The sequence below is a fragment of the Nannospalax galili genome, unplaced genomic scaffold (genome assembly GCF_000622305.1).
Source record: "Nannospalax galili isolate Female #2095 unplaced genomic scaffold, S.galili_v1.0 scaffold96, whole genome shotgun sequence".
Classification (NCBI taxonomy): domain Eukaryota; kingdom Metazoa; phylum Chordata; class Mammalia; order Rodentia; family Spalacidae; genus Nannospalax; species Nannospalax galili.
In genome coordinates this window covers 1251660-1270418 of record NW_008342018.1, presented here as the reverse complement: position 1 = coordinate 1270418, position 18759 = coordinate 1251660, and the positions used below count along the sequence as shown (strand labels likewise).

The 18759-nt window shown below is 38.5% G+C and overlaps 1 protein-coding gene across 2 annotated transcripts; it reads right to left on the bottom strand.

Moving 5' to 3' along the window:
- Nucleotides 1–4056: 4056 nt before the first annotated feature.
- Pcdh18 (protocadherin 18) lies at nucleotides 4057–18387 on the bottom strand. 2 transcript variants are annotated; one of them, XM_008837823.3, is made up of 5 exons: nucleotides 18324–18387; nucleotides 15054–18213; nucleotides 14259–14344; nucleotides 14007–14170; nucleotides 4057–6018 (listed from the first exon to the last, which is right to left on the bottom strand). In XM_008837823.3, the coding sequence occupies exons 2-5, from the start codon at nucleotides 17538–17540 to the stop codon at nucleotides 5351–5353; spliced, it is 3405 nt and encodes a 1134-aa protein (XP_008836045.1). In that variant the 5' UTR covers nucleotides 17541–18213; nucleotides 18324–18387; the 3' UTR covers nucleotides 4057–5350. The 2 variants fall into 2 exon arrangements, with proteins under 2 accessions (XP_008836045.1, XP_008836044.1); XM_008837822.3 differs by having other exon boundaries at nucleotides 4495–6018; nucleotides 14259–14347.
- Nucleotides 18388–18759: the final 372 nt, after the last annotated feature.

The following is an 18759-nucleotide window of genomic DNA, read 5'->3' as shown; positions in this document are numbered from 1 at the left end:
TAGAATATGTTGTGGTTAGCTATTTTAAGCCACAGAATGTACTTTTTAATAAAACAAGAATGGACCTAGGGCTTTTAGAGTGCTTGTCTTCATTTAGATGAAAGCAGTTTGAAATGTAACAGGTGTTATGCTCTCAACCCTTGCTTCTTTTAGACACTGGCTGTCCAGTCAACCAAAGGTGCAGAACAGGAGACACGCTCCCTAGACATTCAGACCACCTGGAATGTCTCCCATAGATACCTGCACTTCTGGTCCAAGAGGTTAGGGGAATGAAGCAACTTCCTCCTAAGTTCTGTTTCATGATTTCTTCTGAAGATTGTGACTGGGAGACTAAAGATATCAACAGCTGATATATTTGCCCTCCTCTATTTATTCAACCCAAGGGCTTCATACTCACAATAATTACCTATTAACAGAGAGAGAGAGAGAGAGAGAGAGAGAGAGACATGTACATGCATGTGATGTGGCTTTCTTAATATTTTAATTTATTTGGCATTTAATTTCAGTTTATAGTAAAATTCTAAGCTCCTCTTTCCCAGCTCCATCCCTTAATACATAAAGAAAAATGTTTTATATTTTTGAACAAAAAACTATTTCCTCTTTGAATAATTACTTTTGATATTAGTCACTTAGACACTAAAAATAATTTAAAACTTGAAATAAAAACAAATTTCATTTTGTGTATTTTTTTTAGTGAATTTACCCTTCCACTAAACTAAGAGTCAGAATAGCAAGGTTTACTGAAAATGAAAAATATTAGGTTTGTATATAAAAATATGCTGTTTTGTCCATAAAAAGAAAAGACAATAGAAATGCGATAAAAATCTAGGTAGTTATAGGAAGAGCTATAACCCTGTGAAACTTTGGAGATGGGTGCTATGTATGCGGACAGTACAATAATTACCTAGGAAAAATGCCACTAAATGAATTGAAGAGATAAACCCTGAGAAGACAAACAAGAATTAAGAGCTCCTTGCAGAAGCTATAAAGGGATATAGAAAACAATTATTCTTGAGTGTCAGAGAAGGATGCAATGTAACTTGAGAAGTCAGAAAAGTATGTAAATTTTGGTAGCAATTTTGATGATGCCAGCTCCCCATAAAATGTTCTAACAGCTCCTTAAGTTGTGTAAGCTAGAATATAATAAAATACAACAAATTAATAGCAAATATATGCTAGTATTTTCTCCTTTACTATGTACTATAGGGCTATACAGTAATTTTTGGTTTAGATTATAATCACAGTCCCTATTACTTACTTCAGAATGTATATATTGGACTCCGACTCTGATGAAATAAATGTCAAATTAAAATATAATTTGGGTAATAAAGTTTTTTTGCATCAGTGTAGTGCTCTCCATAGCATGTGGTAATTCTAGAAATCACCCTCAGAAATGAACTGGAGCAGATGACTTTTCATTTATCCAAATATCCTAATTTATCAAATTAGCTTCAGTTTGTATAAACATATAGAATTAGTTCTGTCCATCATAATTAGAGAAATCAAATCATAAGTGTTAACAGTTCCTTTGGTATCTTACATTTTCACAGCATAAGACAACTTTCGAACCCCAAAGAAGTCTTGTTTTGTAAATTTAATCTGCAATTGAAAAATTACGTAATTTAGGGTGGGGGAGATGGTTGAGCAGTTAAAACACTGGCATGGTAAGCATGCGATCTCTGTTTCGGATTGCCAAATCATTGTAATGTCGGATGGGTATGGCAGCCTACCTGAACTGGGTCCCCTGAGCAAGCGGGTTGCAAAGACTAGCTATTTCAACAAGCTTTATGCTTGATCGAGAGACTCAGCCTTATTGAATACAGTGAAAGAGCTATGGAAGATAATTCCTGACACCAACCTTGGGCCTCAACATGCATGCACACACCCATGTGAATGTGTGTCCATATGCATGCAGACATACAAACACACACAGGGGAATGGAAAATATTAAGTAACTAAGATATGCTATCTCTTATACAATACATTTCCTACTGAATAATTTTAAAACCACTTAAATCTTTGAGCCTTTTTACTTTAATTTTTTTGCATTTATTTTTTTCTCATCCAAAGTCTCCATAGTTAAACTTTGATATTAGGATGACATGTTATCAAGATATTATGGTTGAAACAGAAAAATCAAAACAATTTAAAATTTTTCAGTTTTTTTTAAGCAGAAAAAAAATCAAACAGATTTATTGCATCCCTGGGGCCATTATAAAGGAGCAGTGTGTAGACATACTTCAGTATGCGGGATCTCAGACGGCCCACTTTGAAGATGCGATTTTGACCCATCCATCTCACTCAATATGAAGTTACTGGCCTTTCAAATAGATCTGCAGTTATTTGAGTTTCAGTGTGACAATAATTTGCATTAAGCTTTGAAAATGTTCTGACATTAGTAGGAAAAGAATGAAATAAGGAAACTAAACCAATTCCAATGTGGCTTATCCAGTAAGATAAGCAGAGCCATTTCTGTCTTAATGATTTCATATTTGAGACAAATTTGATTCCTAGATGACAGGAACATGAATTTAAATGATTAACAAAGTTTTGAGCTGCTATCTGCTAAATACTAAGAAAGAACGAAAAATGAGTATCAATATGAATAATGATTGAGAATTTGGAGGCAGCTGAGTCTCCTCATTCATATTCTATAGACAAATATTAAATGAGGACTTATTAGGCAGCATATTCAGGGTTGAGCTACAAGTTTTACTTTTTATTTATTTATTTTTTTCCGTCTTTTTGACACAGGATTGCTTTGTAGTTCCAGCTGGCTTAGAACTCACTATGTAGACCAAGCTGGCTTAAGATCTCACAAATTTTCTTCTGCCTCTGCCTCTTGAGTCCTGGGATTAATGGAGTGTTCCACCACACCCAGCTAAATTACAATTTTGGAAAACAATTTCCTTAGCAGATGATTGTTACTGAGGCATCTTGAAAGAAATCCACTGGGGCTAGAGTGAATGAGGAATAATGGATATAGAAAGATATCTTTAGATGTTTTTGTGTTTGTTTCAAACCAAAGGGGTTTGTTTTACTAACAAGGAGGAGACTAAAAACTTAATGAGAAGTTATGCCAGCATAATAGCACCAGACATCCCAGTATTTATGAAAATATTACTGGGGATAGAAATAACATAGAAAAATCTTAAATCTTAGACTAATACTCCTTTAAACTGTGGACATAGTTTGCTATAATAAATGGAGAAGCCTGGAGAACCCAGGGGTTGGAGACAAGGAATGCTGTGTGGGGATGTTACACAAAGATTTTGTGTTGAACAGAATGTTGAATTTTACCTATTCTTCATTATTCAGAATATCTATTTCCAGCTTTGCCCTTTCAATTACTGCTGATGCTTTAAATTAAGAACAGTGAAGTTATGAAGGTCTTTTCCTTAATGATAACATATACTGGAAGGAAGTGAAGTTGAAGGGCAAAATGTATTTAAATGAGTTTAGCATTTGTGTGTGTGTAATCTACTGAAAAATAAACTGAAAATTTGCTCTTGTAATTGCAGTCGCTCCTATGAAGGCAAAGCGCCTTTTAAAAGAGATAATGCACTCTATTTAATGTGGGATTCATTTGAGAATTTAAATATCTTAGTTTTAGCCACTTTCAGGTTACCTCAATTCCCTAGCATTTTTATTCCCTGCTGATAAGCCAAGGAGGGAGTATTTTAGCCTCTTGGAAAGATTGTAAGGTTATCTTTTCTTGTTGCACAACTTTGCATAAAATGTTCTGCAAAAGGTCTTTTGTAATCTGAAAAATATTAAAACAGTTATTGTTTGCTTGATATTTTTCTTTGCACTACAAATACATTTATATCATACAATCCAGATGTAACACAATCAACTACTTTCCATCCTATGAAAAGTCTCAAATTTACTCCCTTCCTCACGTATTTTTGTTGGTTGCCAAGCCATTTGGCCATTCCCTTCCCATCATTTGAAGCCCTACCCTGAATCCCCTTCAGGAAAAGTTTTAAGATTGCAAAGCTTTTAAAAACATACATTGGAGCAGGAGTCTAATTGATAGAAAGTTCCTTGGCTTTGCTTCAATTTTCTTTTTATTTTCACTGACAGTAAAATTTTCTGGAGAGTACAATCAACATACTGTATTAATAGAAATAACATTCATAGAAGCTTGGTCATAAATGATAATAGTCTTAATAAGGATATCTGTACCAAGGCATTCCACACAGAGAGGTAACAGCACAATAAATAAAGGCGTTCTCATTTGTCACAGACTAATAAAACAAAATTTCAGTAATAAAACGTGACTTTATAAATGTTCATACACTAAAAATACAAGCAAAACTATGAGCATGCATTGCAGACAAAGGCAAAAAGTGAATAGAGCCAAAAATATAGCAATAGTTTAAATGTTCAAGTACTGTGTGAGGGAAGAAGATTCAAATAGAAGCTTCAAAATAAATCAATTCTGTTTACTGCCCTGGGGGCACACAGACATATCTACATTTGTCTATTTAGATTCTATGCTGGTAGAATACATACTGCTATTCATTTAAAGTACAGATTTCATTTCATTGGCTCATGTTTCATATGGTGATGATGGAAAGGCAAGAATTCATTGTTCACCATAATCATAAGTAGACATCGTAGTATCCGTAAATATTCTCAAGACCAGGCCAGTGTGAGGTGCTGCAATTGTAGCAGCCTCAGAGCTACGAAATAGCAACTCATTGCTGCCTATACCATTATCTGTGAAAAATTCATTTGGCATAGCCTCCCCATAAATATCTCAGGGCGATTCTCAGTCCTAAGATAAAATTTTGCTTCATTATTCCATTTTGCTGAAGGAATTGAACTATCAGAGCTAACAGAAAGCGTGAAAAGAATAATCATAAAATAGCTTAACATTTTAAAAAATGCATATATGTTTAAGTATTGGAAAAGAAGTTGCATCATTTAACGAAACTAAGAATTACATAATGCTTTAGTGGGGTTGTTCATATAGCATAATAATCCTGCCCCAACTTAACTAATTTAAACAGTACCTTTATACTTTGTGGTTGAATAGGATATAGATTTAAACAACAGTGGCTACTTCCTGTATGATTAGGAAAGACATGTTTGTCATGGGAGTAAAAAAATAAAATTTGTCTGTTAAATTACACATAAATATAAGGTACAAATGTATTTTTAAAATACAGATTAAAATAATCACACTTGCATTGTGTACATACGAAAATACAGTATTTAATATTCAATATACACAGACACATTTATGATAAATGCAACTATTTGGCAAAGCCAGTTCTTTCAGGGGTTTTCCCTGTCTCCTCATTCCAAATACATGGAAACACAAGCACTCAGCTAAAGTCTCCTAGCTCTGACGGACATCTTGCAGCAGTTTGTTAATCTCAGCCACCAACTCACTGGCGTCCATGAGTTCATGTTTCCCATCGTTAAGGTGGTTGAGCACATTGTCAAAATCATCTTCCTCATAGTTTTCAGGAATCTCCTCCATAGCTGGCAGCCATTTGGAAGTAGGCTGCACGCTGGAGTGAGTTCCCAGAGGTGTCCCAGAGTTGCTGGTGGGATTCTGAAAATGAGTGCTGGCTGCCCAGGCCGCCACCCCTTGTGGGTAGCCCCCAGTTTTGGCCTGCACTGGGCCCTTCCGACGTTCCAGAGAGTTAGACCGGTCCACCTCGCTACACTCAGAATAGGTATCCAGGGAAGCAGGGAGCAGGCGCTGGAACACACTGCTCATTTCCGAAAGCAGAGACGATGTGCTGGAGTCCCCAGAGTCCTCATCACTCGGGGAGTCCTTCCCAAAGGTGGAAAAGCTCTTCTTCTTCTCCCCTGATTCTGCAGGCTGGCTGTCATCCTCAAGGCTCTGATGTGGGTGCTGTTGCTGAGGTTGAGCTGGGAATTCTTCCCCAGGAATAAACATGTTGCTCCTGTAGTCAGAGGATGGCGAGGGGAGCGGGGGCATCCAGCACTGGTCAGAGTGGCCCAGGACCCTGCACTCCTCCGTGCATAGCCTCATAGCTGAGGCCAAGAAAAGCAAGAAGGAGCCATTATTACATACTGCATCACTCACAATGATGAGAAATGTCTTTATTTTCTTATAAATAGAACAGTTTGTACTATTACCCCGTTATGTTAATCTGTTGTTAAAGACATTAGACTACAGTTACAGCTTTAATATGAATGCTAGCTTTATGGACAGAAGTCATATTTGCTGGTATATCTTTTCATTTACTGAATAAGAAAAGGGGTTGTTCACACATGTACTTAGAAATAGTCTACTACTGGAGTGATATGAAAATGGGCTGATAATTTACACATGAAAATTACCAGTATAGATGGTCAAACAAAAGGTTAACATAAACTATAAAACAACAACAAAATAGACTTTCAAGGTGAAAGAATACCAGATAATCTTTCCATAGTACTTTTATTAAGGTAACTACCTTAATATTAAGGTCTTTGTGTCTTACTTTTTATTTCCGTGGAGGCAATGTATAATTGGCTCTCTAGGGGCTGGAAAGATGGCTCAGCAGTTAAGAGCAGTGGCTTCTCTTACAGAAGACTCAGGCTCAATTCCCAGTACTCACACGGCAGCTAACAACCAGCCTTAACTGAGGTTCCAGGGGAATCCAATGCCCTCTGCAGGCATTGTACAACACAGGTGGACTTACATACATGCAGGCAATGCACTCATACAAGTAATAATAATAATAATAATGATAATGATAATAATAATAAAATAATATAATAATAAATATAATAAAAATATTTTTAAATGTTTAATTCTCTAGTTATTGTGTTTACCAATCTGTCTTAAGGTTTTATAAATTATTTATTGACTTATTTTAAAAATCAGCCTAACGTGTTCCTATTTACTACTGTAGGTATTCTCAGTTGCTCTGTAATGAGGTCTTCATTTCAAGATCTGAAATATATTACTATTCAATTATACAGAAAAGTCATAAAAGCTGGAGAATATGAAAAATACATTCCTAATTCCTCCAGACATTCTGATACCCCATTGGAATGCAAGCAGCCACGTTCATAGAAAATAATACACATGAGAAAGCAGAAAACTAAAGAGGGGGAAAATGCTAAATGTAGCTAAACTTCATGAAAAAGACAAAATGCAAATATATGAAAAATGCTCTCTAAAATAATTATTTCAAAGAAAACTTGGTCTTTTGGAACCATTTCATTTTAGAACAAGAATAGAATTTCTTTGATTTGACAGAAAATAGGATTGATGCTAGTCATAAGAATATATCCAGAGCTAATTTTACAGATTTATCTACTTAAGAGACTTCCACCTATATTTGGCTGAACCTGTGCCTGCTGGAGATAACACGTTACCTTGTAGGGGGAGAAGTTACCTACTATGGCCACTGTGGCATCTACATTTGGTGTTAAAGGACCTGCACTGAATATGTGCTCAAAAGACAGTTCCTAAATGAAAATAAATAGAAAAAGAGAAGCAATAGTCTTCTAAACTATGAAGTCACTGCTCTTTATTACTGATCTTCAAGCTAATATTGTTCTTAAACTGCCCCCTCTCCTCTGTTCTTAATTGAAAATGGGGAAATATGAGGAAAGAATGAGACTAAGTGTTGTAAGAAAAAGGGCTGGATTATAAGAACCCAGAAGTTTTAAAATGTGAGAAAACAATGAGAAAGTGTCAGAGGCTCAAGGCAGACAAAGAAAGTGTGCTCATGGAGAAGCTGTTGTGTAACTGCCCTGAATAAAAATGAAACATGGAGAAAACAGGGTGATTTAAATAAAGACAGGCAGATGTCCTGATTTCATGCATTATATTACTAGAAAGTATTTATCAACCCATGTTCTTCATTTGATGAGGAAAACAGCAAAAGGAGCTGAAAGCAATGGAATTCCTTAAGCAGACCTGGGGTTTCCTCAGCAGTAAAATGCCTACCCAGTGGTATCGAGTTTTTTCCTCTTAAATCCTTGGATCTCTGAAAATAGAATGAGACCTATGTATGTTACCACACTCCTACCCTGACAGAAAGGAGACAAACCTCACATTGTTTTTCTGGCCTTGAACTCTGTGGTTTTAAACTTGAGAAGGACTTCTTTGCTGTAATGTCTAATTGCTTTTATTTACTTTAATGTTTAATGAGGAGGATTAACTAAAAAGAATTCTAAGAATCATGAAGAAACATGATTAACTTTTCTTAAGACCTAAATAAAATGAACATGCAGACAAAACACAATACAACAGCACAAGCTGAGTGACTAAAAGAATCTGAAAGTTTATGATAAAAACTAACTTTTATTTCAGGAAGGATTATTGAAATGCAAATTCCATTGTGAGTGGTATTTACAACTTCAATTCAATAAATAAGTGAGAATTTAATTAAGAAATAATTGACTTAAAATGAAAAAAAATTAGGGATAAGGAGATGGCTTAGTGGTTAAAGCACTTGCTATACAAGTGTGATGACTGGAGTTCAGAAATATCATAAATGCGAGGTGGGCCAAGTGATCTGCCTATAATTCTGGCCTTTGATAACACAGAGAGTGGATCTTCAGTGCAAGCTGGCCAACAAGACTAGTTGTATTCATGAGCTCTGGATTTGATGGAGAGAAGCTACCTCACTGAATTGGGTAGAATTCTGTTGAGGATGATCTCAAAATCACCATGGGCTGCCACATGCAAGAGCATCCAGGTACATACACACACACACACACACACACACACACACACACACACACACACTCGTGCCAGGATGTATACAAATATGTGTATGCAAAATATACAACATACATGCATACTTGAAAACGGAAAAAAGGATAAAGAAAAATGATAAAGGAAGACTAATGGAGAAGACGAGGGGGGAAAAAAGGAGAGAAAAAGTCAGTAGGTGTGGTGGTTTGAATGAAAATGTCCCCCACAGGCTCCAAGTAGTTGGATATTTTGTCCCCAGATGATGACGCTGTTTTGGGAGGTCTTAGAAGGTGTGACTATCCTGGAGGAAGCACGTCACTGGGGTTGGGCTTAGAGAGTTCTTAAGCCTAGCCGGATCTCCAGTCACTCTCTTGCTTCCTGTGCCTGCATGATGATGTGAGAGCTTAGCTTCTGCTGTTCCTGCTCCAGCCACCCCCAGCCTCCATGCCTTCCTGCCATGACAGACTGTAATTCTCCTGTAACCATAAGCTCAAATAAACTCTTCCTTCTGTAAATTGCTTTGGTCAGTGTTTCTATCACAGAAACAGAAAAGTAACTAATACAGTGGGGAAAGAGGTGGGAGAAGGAAATGAGAAGGAAGAAGGCAGTGGGAAGAGCAGAGGAAAGCACTGTCATTGTCATGGGCATCCTCATTCCCAAGGGATTCTACTGTTTGACAGTGTATTTTAGGACTGTGACCCAGTCCAAAAAATGTTCCACCCAAATCTGGGGCCAAGGAAAAAGCAGCTATCTTTTCTGCTACTCTTGGCAATCTTTGGAAATTTGTCAGGCAGTTGTTTTCCCTGTAGATGAGGACACAGAAGCAGAAGCTCTTCTGTCCCACGACATGAAAATGAGTTTTTACCTCTGTAATACGCACTAAAAGTAGGGCAGAAAACAGCACATTCAGTCTAAGAAAGAAAACATGCATGAAGCTTTCATTGTCATTAGTCTCTGAGTGACTTGTCAGTTGTCTGTTAATATCCTGTCATATATGGACTGCCGTTGCAGTTCTCTGCCCGCAAAAGAGAAGTAATCTAGTTCTATGCCCAGTGTAGTAAATGATGTCATCAGTGTCCAGGTAAAATGGCAAATGAGACAATGCTTGGATATGTTTAAAAAAGAAAAGCAAGTAGAGACGAAGGCCGGTATCTTTAAAGAAAGACAGTTGAAAGAATGTTGTAGGGCAGCCTGCACAAAAGATCAATTAGAGAAGATATGCCCCTGATGGTTGCAAAAGATTCAAAACTCAGGTTGGAGAGATGGCACAGTGGTTAGGTTAAGAGCACTGGCTGTTCTTGCAGAAGACCCAGGTTTGAATCCCAGCACCCACATGGCAGCTAACAACTGTCCATAGTTCCAGTTCCAGTGGATTTGATGGCCTCTTCCATCCTCTGTAGGCATTGCATGACATGGATTCACTTACACACATGCAAGCAATACACGCATACACATAAAAAAATAATAATAAAAGGATTCAAAATTCACAAAATTGAAAACAGGTTATGAGTTCATTTCATTGGACTTTGGAAAAAGATATAAAGCTACATCACTGCATTGCAAAGATAATAGAATTGCTCAGTGTTTCTGGACAACAAAAGTCAGGTATTAATCTTGAGCCAAATACATGCATGTTAAAATGTTCCGAAAAGGTTGTTGAAGGTGTACAAATCAAAAATTTGACAGTGGAGGGTGCCACCAGGCAAAGTATTGATTGTGTCCATTGGAAGAGTAAACTAGCCCTGGAAGGACAGAGCTAGGACATCTACCAGGAGAGCAGATAGATCACACAGAGTTAAAAAGAGCATTTGAAGTACTCACAGAGGACAGGTGATGGGAAGTGGAACAGATTCAATCAGGAAGAAGCATAACAAGAAACAAAATCAAAGACTTTACAAACCATCCAGGTGTGACAAAATACTCTGGGAAAATGTAGGCTTTTATCCTTAGTTCTAATGTTCAAAGTTGAATGAATAAGAAAGAAAATAATTTATAAACATGAGCCAACAGACAAAAATGAATGCTCTTTTAGTTGTTCCACAAGTGTTAGGACATTTGTGTGAGAATTAGAAGAATGAATGACCAGGAATGATCCTGCTGGCAGGCCATGCAGTGCAACACAATCTATATTAGTTCACAAACAAACACAGAAAAAAAAAAAAAAACCAGTTGGCATGAGAGAAATAAGTTCTAAAAAATACATACTTTTGAAAAAGGTGATGACCTCTGTTAATAAGACTCAGATGTAGAACAACATTTTTCTCTATTCAGACTAATTTTTGGGTAGCTACTTCTGCAAACCACAAGTTTTAAACACTAATGCGCCTGCAGAAGTAACCAGAATTAATCGTAATCAAGATACTCATACAGCATCACCACAATGATGCTTCTGATTAAAAGATGGTTATCTCTATAGACACTCAGTATTCACAGTACAGTACATGCAGGACAAACATAAACATAATGCACTGATCACAAACCACTGGTCATTTCCAGGTTCTCTGTAACTCCAGAATAGCTGAGCCTCAAGTAGAAGCAAAAACTTAAGCAGAAATATATCTTCTATAAATAGATATTTTTGGAAATACACACACATATATAGTGTATAATTCTGAACAATTATTTAATGTTGTTGGAGTTAAATGTACTTATATGAATGCCTCACTATTTCCTAGACATTACCTTTTTTTTTTATTATTATTATTATTATTATTATTATTATTATTATTTAGTTCAAGTAGCAGATAACTCTCCTGCCATGAATATATGAAGAGATGGTAACTTTGAAAACACAGGAAAAAGAAGAGGAATCTTGACTTTTTTTCTAAAAATTCAGAGACTAGAGGTATAGCTAAGAGACAAAACACATGTTTCACATGTATGATCCTCTGTGTTCAGTTTCCAGAACTGTAAATAATGAAAGCATGAATGAATTAATGAATAAGTGAGTGAGCAAATGAACAAATGAAAAAATAAATAAGAAACTCCTTGATAACTGGAATTATATGATTTCAGGATTATAGTGAACATCAGGCATTGTTTGTCCCAAGTATGGCAAGAATACCTAGAATGATTTTCTCTGTTTTACTGCTATGATAAAGATAAATTTCAGTAAATAAACAGCATGCATTTAAAATATATAATACAGTATTGATATTATGTCCATGTGTGTCTGTTTATGGAATAATGTAATCTTGGAATTTCATTATTCTAGGTTAGGATCCTGATAGTATCACAATATCACAGAATCATAGACAGTTAGCCAGCTACCTCATTATCTGAGCGAGAATTATAAAACTAATGGTTTTGAGCATGATGTCTCAGGGCATCTAACTTGATCTTCAAATTAGTCCAGGAAATCTATAAATTTTGGAAAAAAATTCCATGGGCCATTGTGCAAATATAGGACATACTAGTCCTCAGTAACATTAAAGGCCTTCCTATACATTTATCTAGTCAGGAGTGCAGTATCTATCCCTGTAATAACATGACTGGGCAAGTAACCTTTAATAGCTGCACAGAAGCCGGTGGATTTTCAGCATATAAGAGCAAATATGGGAGCTGGGAAATTGCTCAGTTAGTAAGAGTGCTTGCTTTGCCAGTGAAAGGATCTCAGTTTGAAACTTCATCACTCATATAAAAAATCTTGCATGGCTGTGTGTAGCTGTAACACCTGTATTAGAAGGGCAGAGACAGGCAAACCTTGGGAGCTCACTGACCAGCCAGCATAGCTGTATCCTTCCTTAAGCTTTGGGGGTCAGTGAAACACCTGTCTCAAGGCAACAAGGCAAAGAGCATAAAGGAAAACACCCATTGTCCTTAGACTCTGCATGGACACAGATGGACACACACACACACACACACACACACACACACACACACACACAAAGAGCAAGTAAGTTTACTTAAAAATGAAACACCTGCTGTCTCATATGTCATAAGCTAGTGGTTAAAGGGGATAGACATTGGCTCAAATCTCACTATCTCACCTCCAGCAGGCAAAGCATGTCTAATTGGGGTACATTTTCTAACCTTTGTAAATTCCCAGCTTTCATATCTGAGAAAACATGAACACTACAGTTACCATCACCATTATAACTCCAATTCCAATGGGCATAACATCAGTATTCTTAAAATCATGGGAAGTTTAGTCATGGAAATTTACATAGTCAACAACTCACCACTGCAGTTAAGTTCAATGTCAAAACCTAGAGAAAGACAATGCAGCTCAAGCATTCCATGTAGACCAGGACTACTCAGCCTGGGCCAGGGGAAGCTGAGGCACAGCTGGTACTTCTGTTGCTGCTTTAACTGTTGCCACATGATTCCTATAACTCACAAGAGCTAAAATTCTATTTACTGACTTTTCATGAATTTTTGAAGACTACCTCATATTTTCTATACTCCATTATTTAGCTTTATGAATAAAATAGATGTTAGAAGTAAGATGGATGACAGAGTATTGATCTCTCCTTGGTGTATTGGCAAATGGCAGTCATTTGATTGACATCCAATGAACCTAGACATAGAGGTAGTCAGAGTAACATTTCTGTGTTCTTAAGGGTTGATTTCATATTACAGTCCTTAGCAACAGGGTTGCTATATTGGTGTCCTCAATATTTACTCAGTCGGATCAGAGTTTCTACCACACAATTAGAGGGAAGAGACACTAACAGAAAAGTGGTTCAAAACTTAATAGAATCTCCTCCCCCTGACTGTGTGCTTTATAAACTTTATCTCCAGGTCTGTATTTCTCCTCTATTACAGGGCAGGTGCAAAAGGAAAGATAGCATGAAATATGTTCTGTTTACCACCTACAAAGGTGCATTCTTTCTCCTATTTTTAGTGCTTAAAGTATACCCTTTTCAGTATATTTTAGTCTCTGATTTTGTGAGTTGGTTCCCATCACAGGAAGTTCATCCTCCAAATTATAGTTCAGTTCACCACTATTCACTAAACAGGCTGTCTGAATAAAAACAGCCACCCAGTAATTTTATAAAGAGTTGCTCCAGAGTGGCTGTCCTATGACAGTGCTGGAAAGGGTGGAGAGAGGAGGGAAGTGGTTTGGGTTTCTATTCACTCCTCTCCACCCTTCCTTCTTATGGTGTCTGAGCCCTCGTGCTTGCTCCTTGCCTTCAACTGGCTTTTAAGAAGATAATTATGAAGTGTCACCGTTTCTCTTCATTGTTACTGCTGTGCAGATTACAAATATTTTAGTGCAAAGGACAAAGAAAGAAGAAATAGAAGCATGGAAGAAAATTGTTCATTTTCTTGGAATGGTAGTAGATATGAAATACAGATTTAGCTATCATTATCCTCTTACCTGCTGGAATTCTTCCATCCGTGAGAAACAGGTCACTGAATCCTTCCCCCAGCAGCCGATCTATTGGAGAATCTCGTCCCAAATCATAATCACTATCTCCTGCTTCACTGTCCCCACGGCCACTGTCTTTCAAGCTAAATTTATCCATGTCTTGAAGGGCATATCTAGAAATATCAGTGAAAGAAAAAGAGTTTTATTCTTCAGCCTTTATGTTATTTGAGACTTAATTGATAATGCAAAGATAATTCATACCTGTAGCTTCTGGAATATTTGTTCCCTCGAAAACTTGGCCTTGGCTGGTATTGCCCCTGATGGAGCATGGAGAGAAGCTGGGAGACCTGCTAGAAACCAAAGAGACAGGACTAATTTCTGAAAACAAGCACCAAGCACTCACATACTGACTGCACATGGGTCTATATTTCAATGATTTATACATGCTGGACTGTGGCAGCCTGCACAGTCATCCACCAATACTACCAAAATATATTGCAGAGATATTTTGAAAATCTCAGTCCAACTGAGTTTTTCATTCTTGAAAGATTTCCTTTTAAAAAACTGCTTGATTTCCTTTACAGTTCAGATAAAATGGTCAGATATAAAATACTTAGAAAACCTAGAAAAATGCACTGTAACAAAGCTAGCTCAAACAAAGCCAGAAAATGTGCAAAGTTTTACAGATATAACATGTACAGGTACTGGATGCTGAAGGCCCCATTTTTTATTTTTCAGGATAGATTTTTAACAGTGAAAATAAGGTTTTTGACTTCCCAGCATCTTTAGCTGGGAAGTGAAGATACTCTATTCAGGTAGTCCTCCGTGTGAGCTTCACATTTGTTTCCTGACATAATACAAATTATATGCAGGTGAATTCTTTAAGCAAAATGGAGGAGTATGTTAAGGTGTATACACACAGGTACACACTGTGACTTGAATCCTACTGGACTTGCATATTATCACTTATCAGTCACAAAGTTTAAGGTGTGATTACTGTTCAACCTCTGAACTCTAACAAGTGGCATTGCCAGACGATGTAGTTTATGATCTTACCTCAACAGCGGGTGTGGCATGGGTGAGTTCTAATGAGAAATTCTCCGGCACGTGGTTTGATGAGATTGTGACCAAACTGTTGAGTGACTGGTGACTGTTCTGACTCTGGCGGCTGCCCATTTGCCCCCTTTCTAAGGTTGGAGATGAAGATGGAGAGGATCTGTGATGAGATCTGATGGGCAGAGTGCCATTGATGGTAGGCACCAATGTGATATCTCCTTTGTGGATCTGCCTGGATGGCCTTTTGGGGTGATGCTGGTAAGTTGACTCTGCGACCCTGCAGTTGTAGGATCGGGTGTCTTTCTTTTCTCGGTTACACCTTGTTGCAAAGAGCACCATAATAACCAATAACACTGCACAAATCGCTCCCAAGGAAATAATGATAATCATGGACACATCCAAGGATGCCTGGCTGATGGATGTCATTGCTGTACTTGTCACAGATTCTACATAGTCCAAAATCATACACTTCAGAAGGATTTTGGTATGCAGTTGAGGATTGCCTTTGTCTTGGATGATAACTGAGAGCTCCCATTCATTGGAAGGAACAGACTCCATGCTCACATTAGTGTGGATGTCACATGATCGTGGATCCATGATGAAGATGTTCTCCTCATTCCCAGCTACTATGAAGCAGCTGAGTTCAGCATTGACACCAGAGTCTCTGTCAATTGCTCTTACTCTTGTGACATGAAAGCCACTTTCAGCTCCCTTGGGGATGGAGATTTCTGCAGTATTATTATGCAGTGTAGGCCCTACAACCACAGGGACATTGTCATTCTCATCAATGATGGTAAGCACAACTGTGGTATTGCTTACTAGTTGTTTTGGACTTCCTCCATCTCTTGCTTCAACCACAAAAGTGATCTGACTTACTTCTTCATGATCAAAGATCCTGAGGGCATAGATGGCACCATTGGATGGGTCAATGGTTACATAGGTGGTTATGGAATTTCCCAGTATAAAACTCTCCAAAATGGTATATGTCACCTGCCCATTTTCACCAAGATCTGGATCTGCGGCAGTAACAGTGGTGATATATGCCCCTGGGGAGTTATTCTCTGAGATGACAAATTCATATCGGCTCCTCTGGAAGCGAGGTGGATTGTCATTTATATCATTGATTTGAACAGTAAAATGTTTTACTGAAGAGAGGCTGGGTGTCCCCTTGTCCTCGGCAATTACAGTCAAACTATATTCAGACCTCTTTTCTCTATCCAGAGTTGCATTGGTCAAGATTAAGTAATTGTTTTCATATGTCTTCTGAAGTTTAAAATGTCCATGTCCATGAAGCTTACAAATTATTTCCCCATTCAGCCCAGAATCCTTGTCTTGAACCCTGACAAAAGCAACAAAGGTGTCAATGGGATCTCCTTCAAAAACATAAGATATTTCTTCTTTTCCAGGGGACATGAGGTTTATGTTAATCTCAGGTTTATTGTCATTGACATCCACAACCTTAATTACAATTTTGCAATGGGCGGGAATCGAATTTGGACCCAAATCTTGAGCTTGAACATCAATCTCGTAGGATTTGGTGATTTCATAATCCACTTGTTTGAAAAGAGTCAAGTGTCCTCTTTCTGAATCGATTTTAAAAGTCTCTATAATTTTGGGAGACACATGACTGCTGAAGGAATATACAATTTTCCCATTAGCGCCCTCATCTGGATCCGTGGCATTTAGATCCAGGAGCAAAGTGCCGACTGGAGAGTTTTCTAAGAGTTGTATTGTGTAAGCTTGCTGCTCAAACGCGGGGCTGTTGTCATTGGAATCCGAAATGCTTATTTTCAGAATGGAGGAGCCAGACCTCTGGGGCACTCCCAGGTCGGAAGCGGTGAGCTGAAGCTCGTAGCTGGATTTCAGCTCCCTATCCAACTCTTTCACCACTATGAGTTCTGCATACTTGGTCCCATCTGACCTGGTTCTCACCTCGATATTGAAAAAATCATTGGCCGAGAGAGAGTAGGTATGGAGGGAATTTTCCCCAACATCTGGATCAAATGCACTGTCCAGGGGGATCCGAGTACCAACAGCCGCGCTCTCCGATATCTCAATGGGAATGAGGGCTCTTGAGAACTGGGGAGAGTTGTCGTTAATATCCAGCACTTCCACTTCAATATGGAACAGCTGCAGATGCTCGGTGGGTAGAGTGATCACATCAAACTCTATGGAGCAGTTCAAGTTTTTCTGGCACAGTTGCTCGCGGTCGATTGTAGACCCTATGCTGATTTCCCCGGTATTCTCATTCACCACCAGGAGAGGAGAATTTCCTCTCTGCATGGCTCGAAAACGAACGGCAGAAGGGTTAGGTAGCTTCAATAAAACATCGGCCACATCCTCTGATAGTCTTGCAATTACCGACCCAACCCTCTGCTCCTCATAAATTCTGTATTTCAAATTTTTACCCAGTACATCGTGGGTGTAAAACGCCATCAGGAGTGCAAACGCAAAGCTAAAGTGCATTTTAGTATTCATTGGGTGCATCGGTCAGTGTTCAGAGATTCCACCCGAGCAAGTTACAACAGCCCCGCCAGCCCCTCAACTTCCTTTAGGCAACTTAAAGCTAAGCCACATTTGGTCTTTGAAACTCGGAAACGTCTCTTAATCACACAGCAATTAATAGCTCCCAAACTTTTGTTTTTATACACACCGTGTCGCGACTTGAGACCGGAGCATGAAGTCGCCTCTGCGTCGCGGTGGCCCTGTGTCCACGCCGGGTGCAGCGTGTCACCTCAACGTGGCTCGCGGAGTGGAGTCCGTCTCCATCTATTGCAGGGTGCGGGCGGAGTCTGCAGTGTGTCTTCCCAGGGAGATTCTTGATTTTTTTTTTTTTTTTTTCCCCTCCTTTTTCTCTGCTCCGCTGCAGACTAAACACCCGTGATTGCTGACTCCGGTCTGAAAATCTCTACAACTTCACTTCAACTCAGACAAAGCTCTTTGCCTGGCGAGTGTTGAATCGCTTCCAGCCAATCAGCGAGCTTCCAAATCCTAGGCTGCTGGAGTCACCCGAGCTAGGGCGGGCGCGCGTGGAGGGTGGGAGCGGGAGGGACTGCGGCGCGGGCAGGAGAAGGCTGGGGGACGCGGGAGCGCGGCCGACGGGAGGTGGGAGCCCGCCCTCTCCTGCCCCTCCTCCAGCCTGCATCCACTCTCTCCTAGACTGCCACGACAAAGAAGAGACAAATTACAGCAGAGGGAGGGGAAAAAAGAGGGAAAGAAAGAAAGAAAGAAAAAAAAACTTTAAATCAACTTCGGATCGCCTTTACTTACACGGCACTTTAAATTGTTCTTGTTTTCTTAATTGCCCTTTTCTTCTGCCATAAACATGTAATCATGCTGCTTTTCAGAGTTCCGTAAGTGCTGGTTTCACTTAAAATACCTCCAAGTGTATTTTGTTGGTGGAGGAATTTAATAAAATGGGGAAACTTGCCTTTAATTATGCGCCTTCCCCTCCCCCTGGGCAAATACTTGGTTCCTTTCTCCAAAGAGCACAAAGCTGATTTTCTTGAAGCTGTTTTAAGAATAGCCCAAGTGCAGAGGTTTCATTTTCTGTTTTCTTTCATCTTTATTCTTTGAAGATAAGAAAAGGGCTATTTTGCACCCCTGATTTCCCTTAATTAGCAAGATTTACAAGGACACCTCAGAATTAGGAACGAATTAAAAATATAATTCTACCTTATATCAGCCCTTTCTTTGAGTTTAAGCA

Bases quoted from the DNA above. Each gene is read 5' to 3' on its own strand.
- Pcdh18 (XM_008837822.3), bottom strand. From the start codon at position 17,540: ATGCACCCAATGAATACTAAAATGCACTTTAGCTTTGCGTTTGCACTC. The intron at 14,171-14,258 runs GTATGAATTATC...TGATATTTCTAG, and splicing joins AAATATTCCAGAAGCTACAG to ATATGCCCTTCAAGACATGG. The intron at 6,019-14,006 runs GTAAGAGGATAA...TCTTGGCCTCAG, and splicing joins GGATGGAAGAATTCCAGCAG to CTATGAGGCTATGCACGGAG.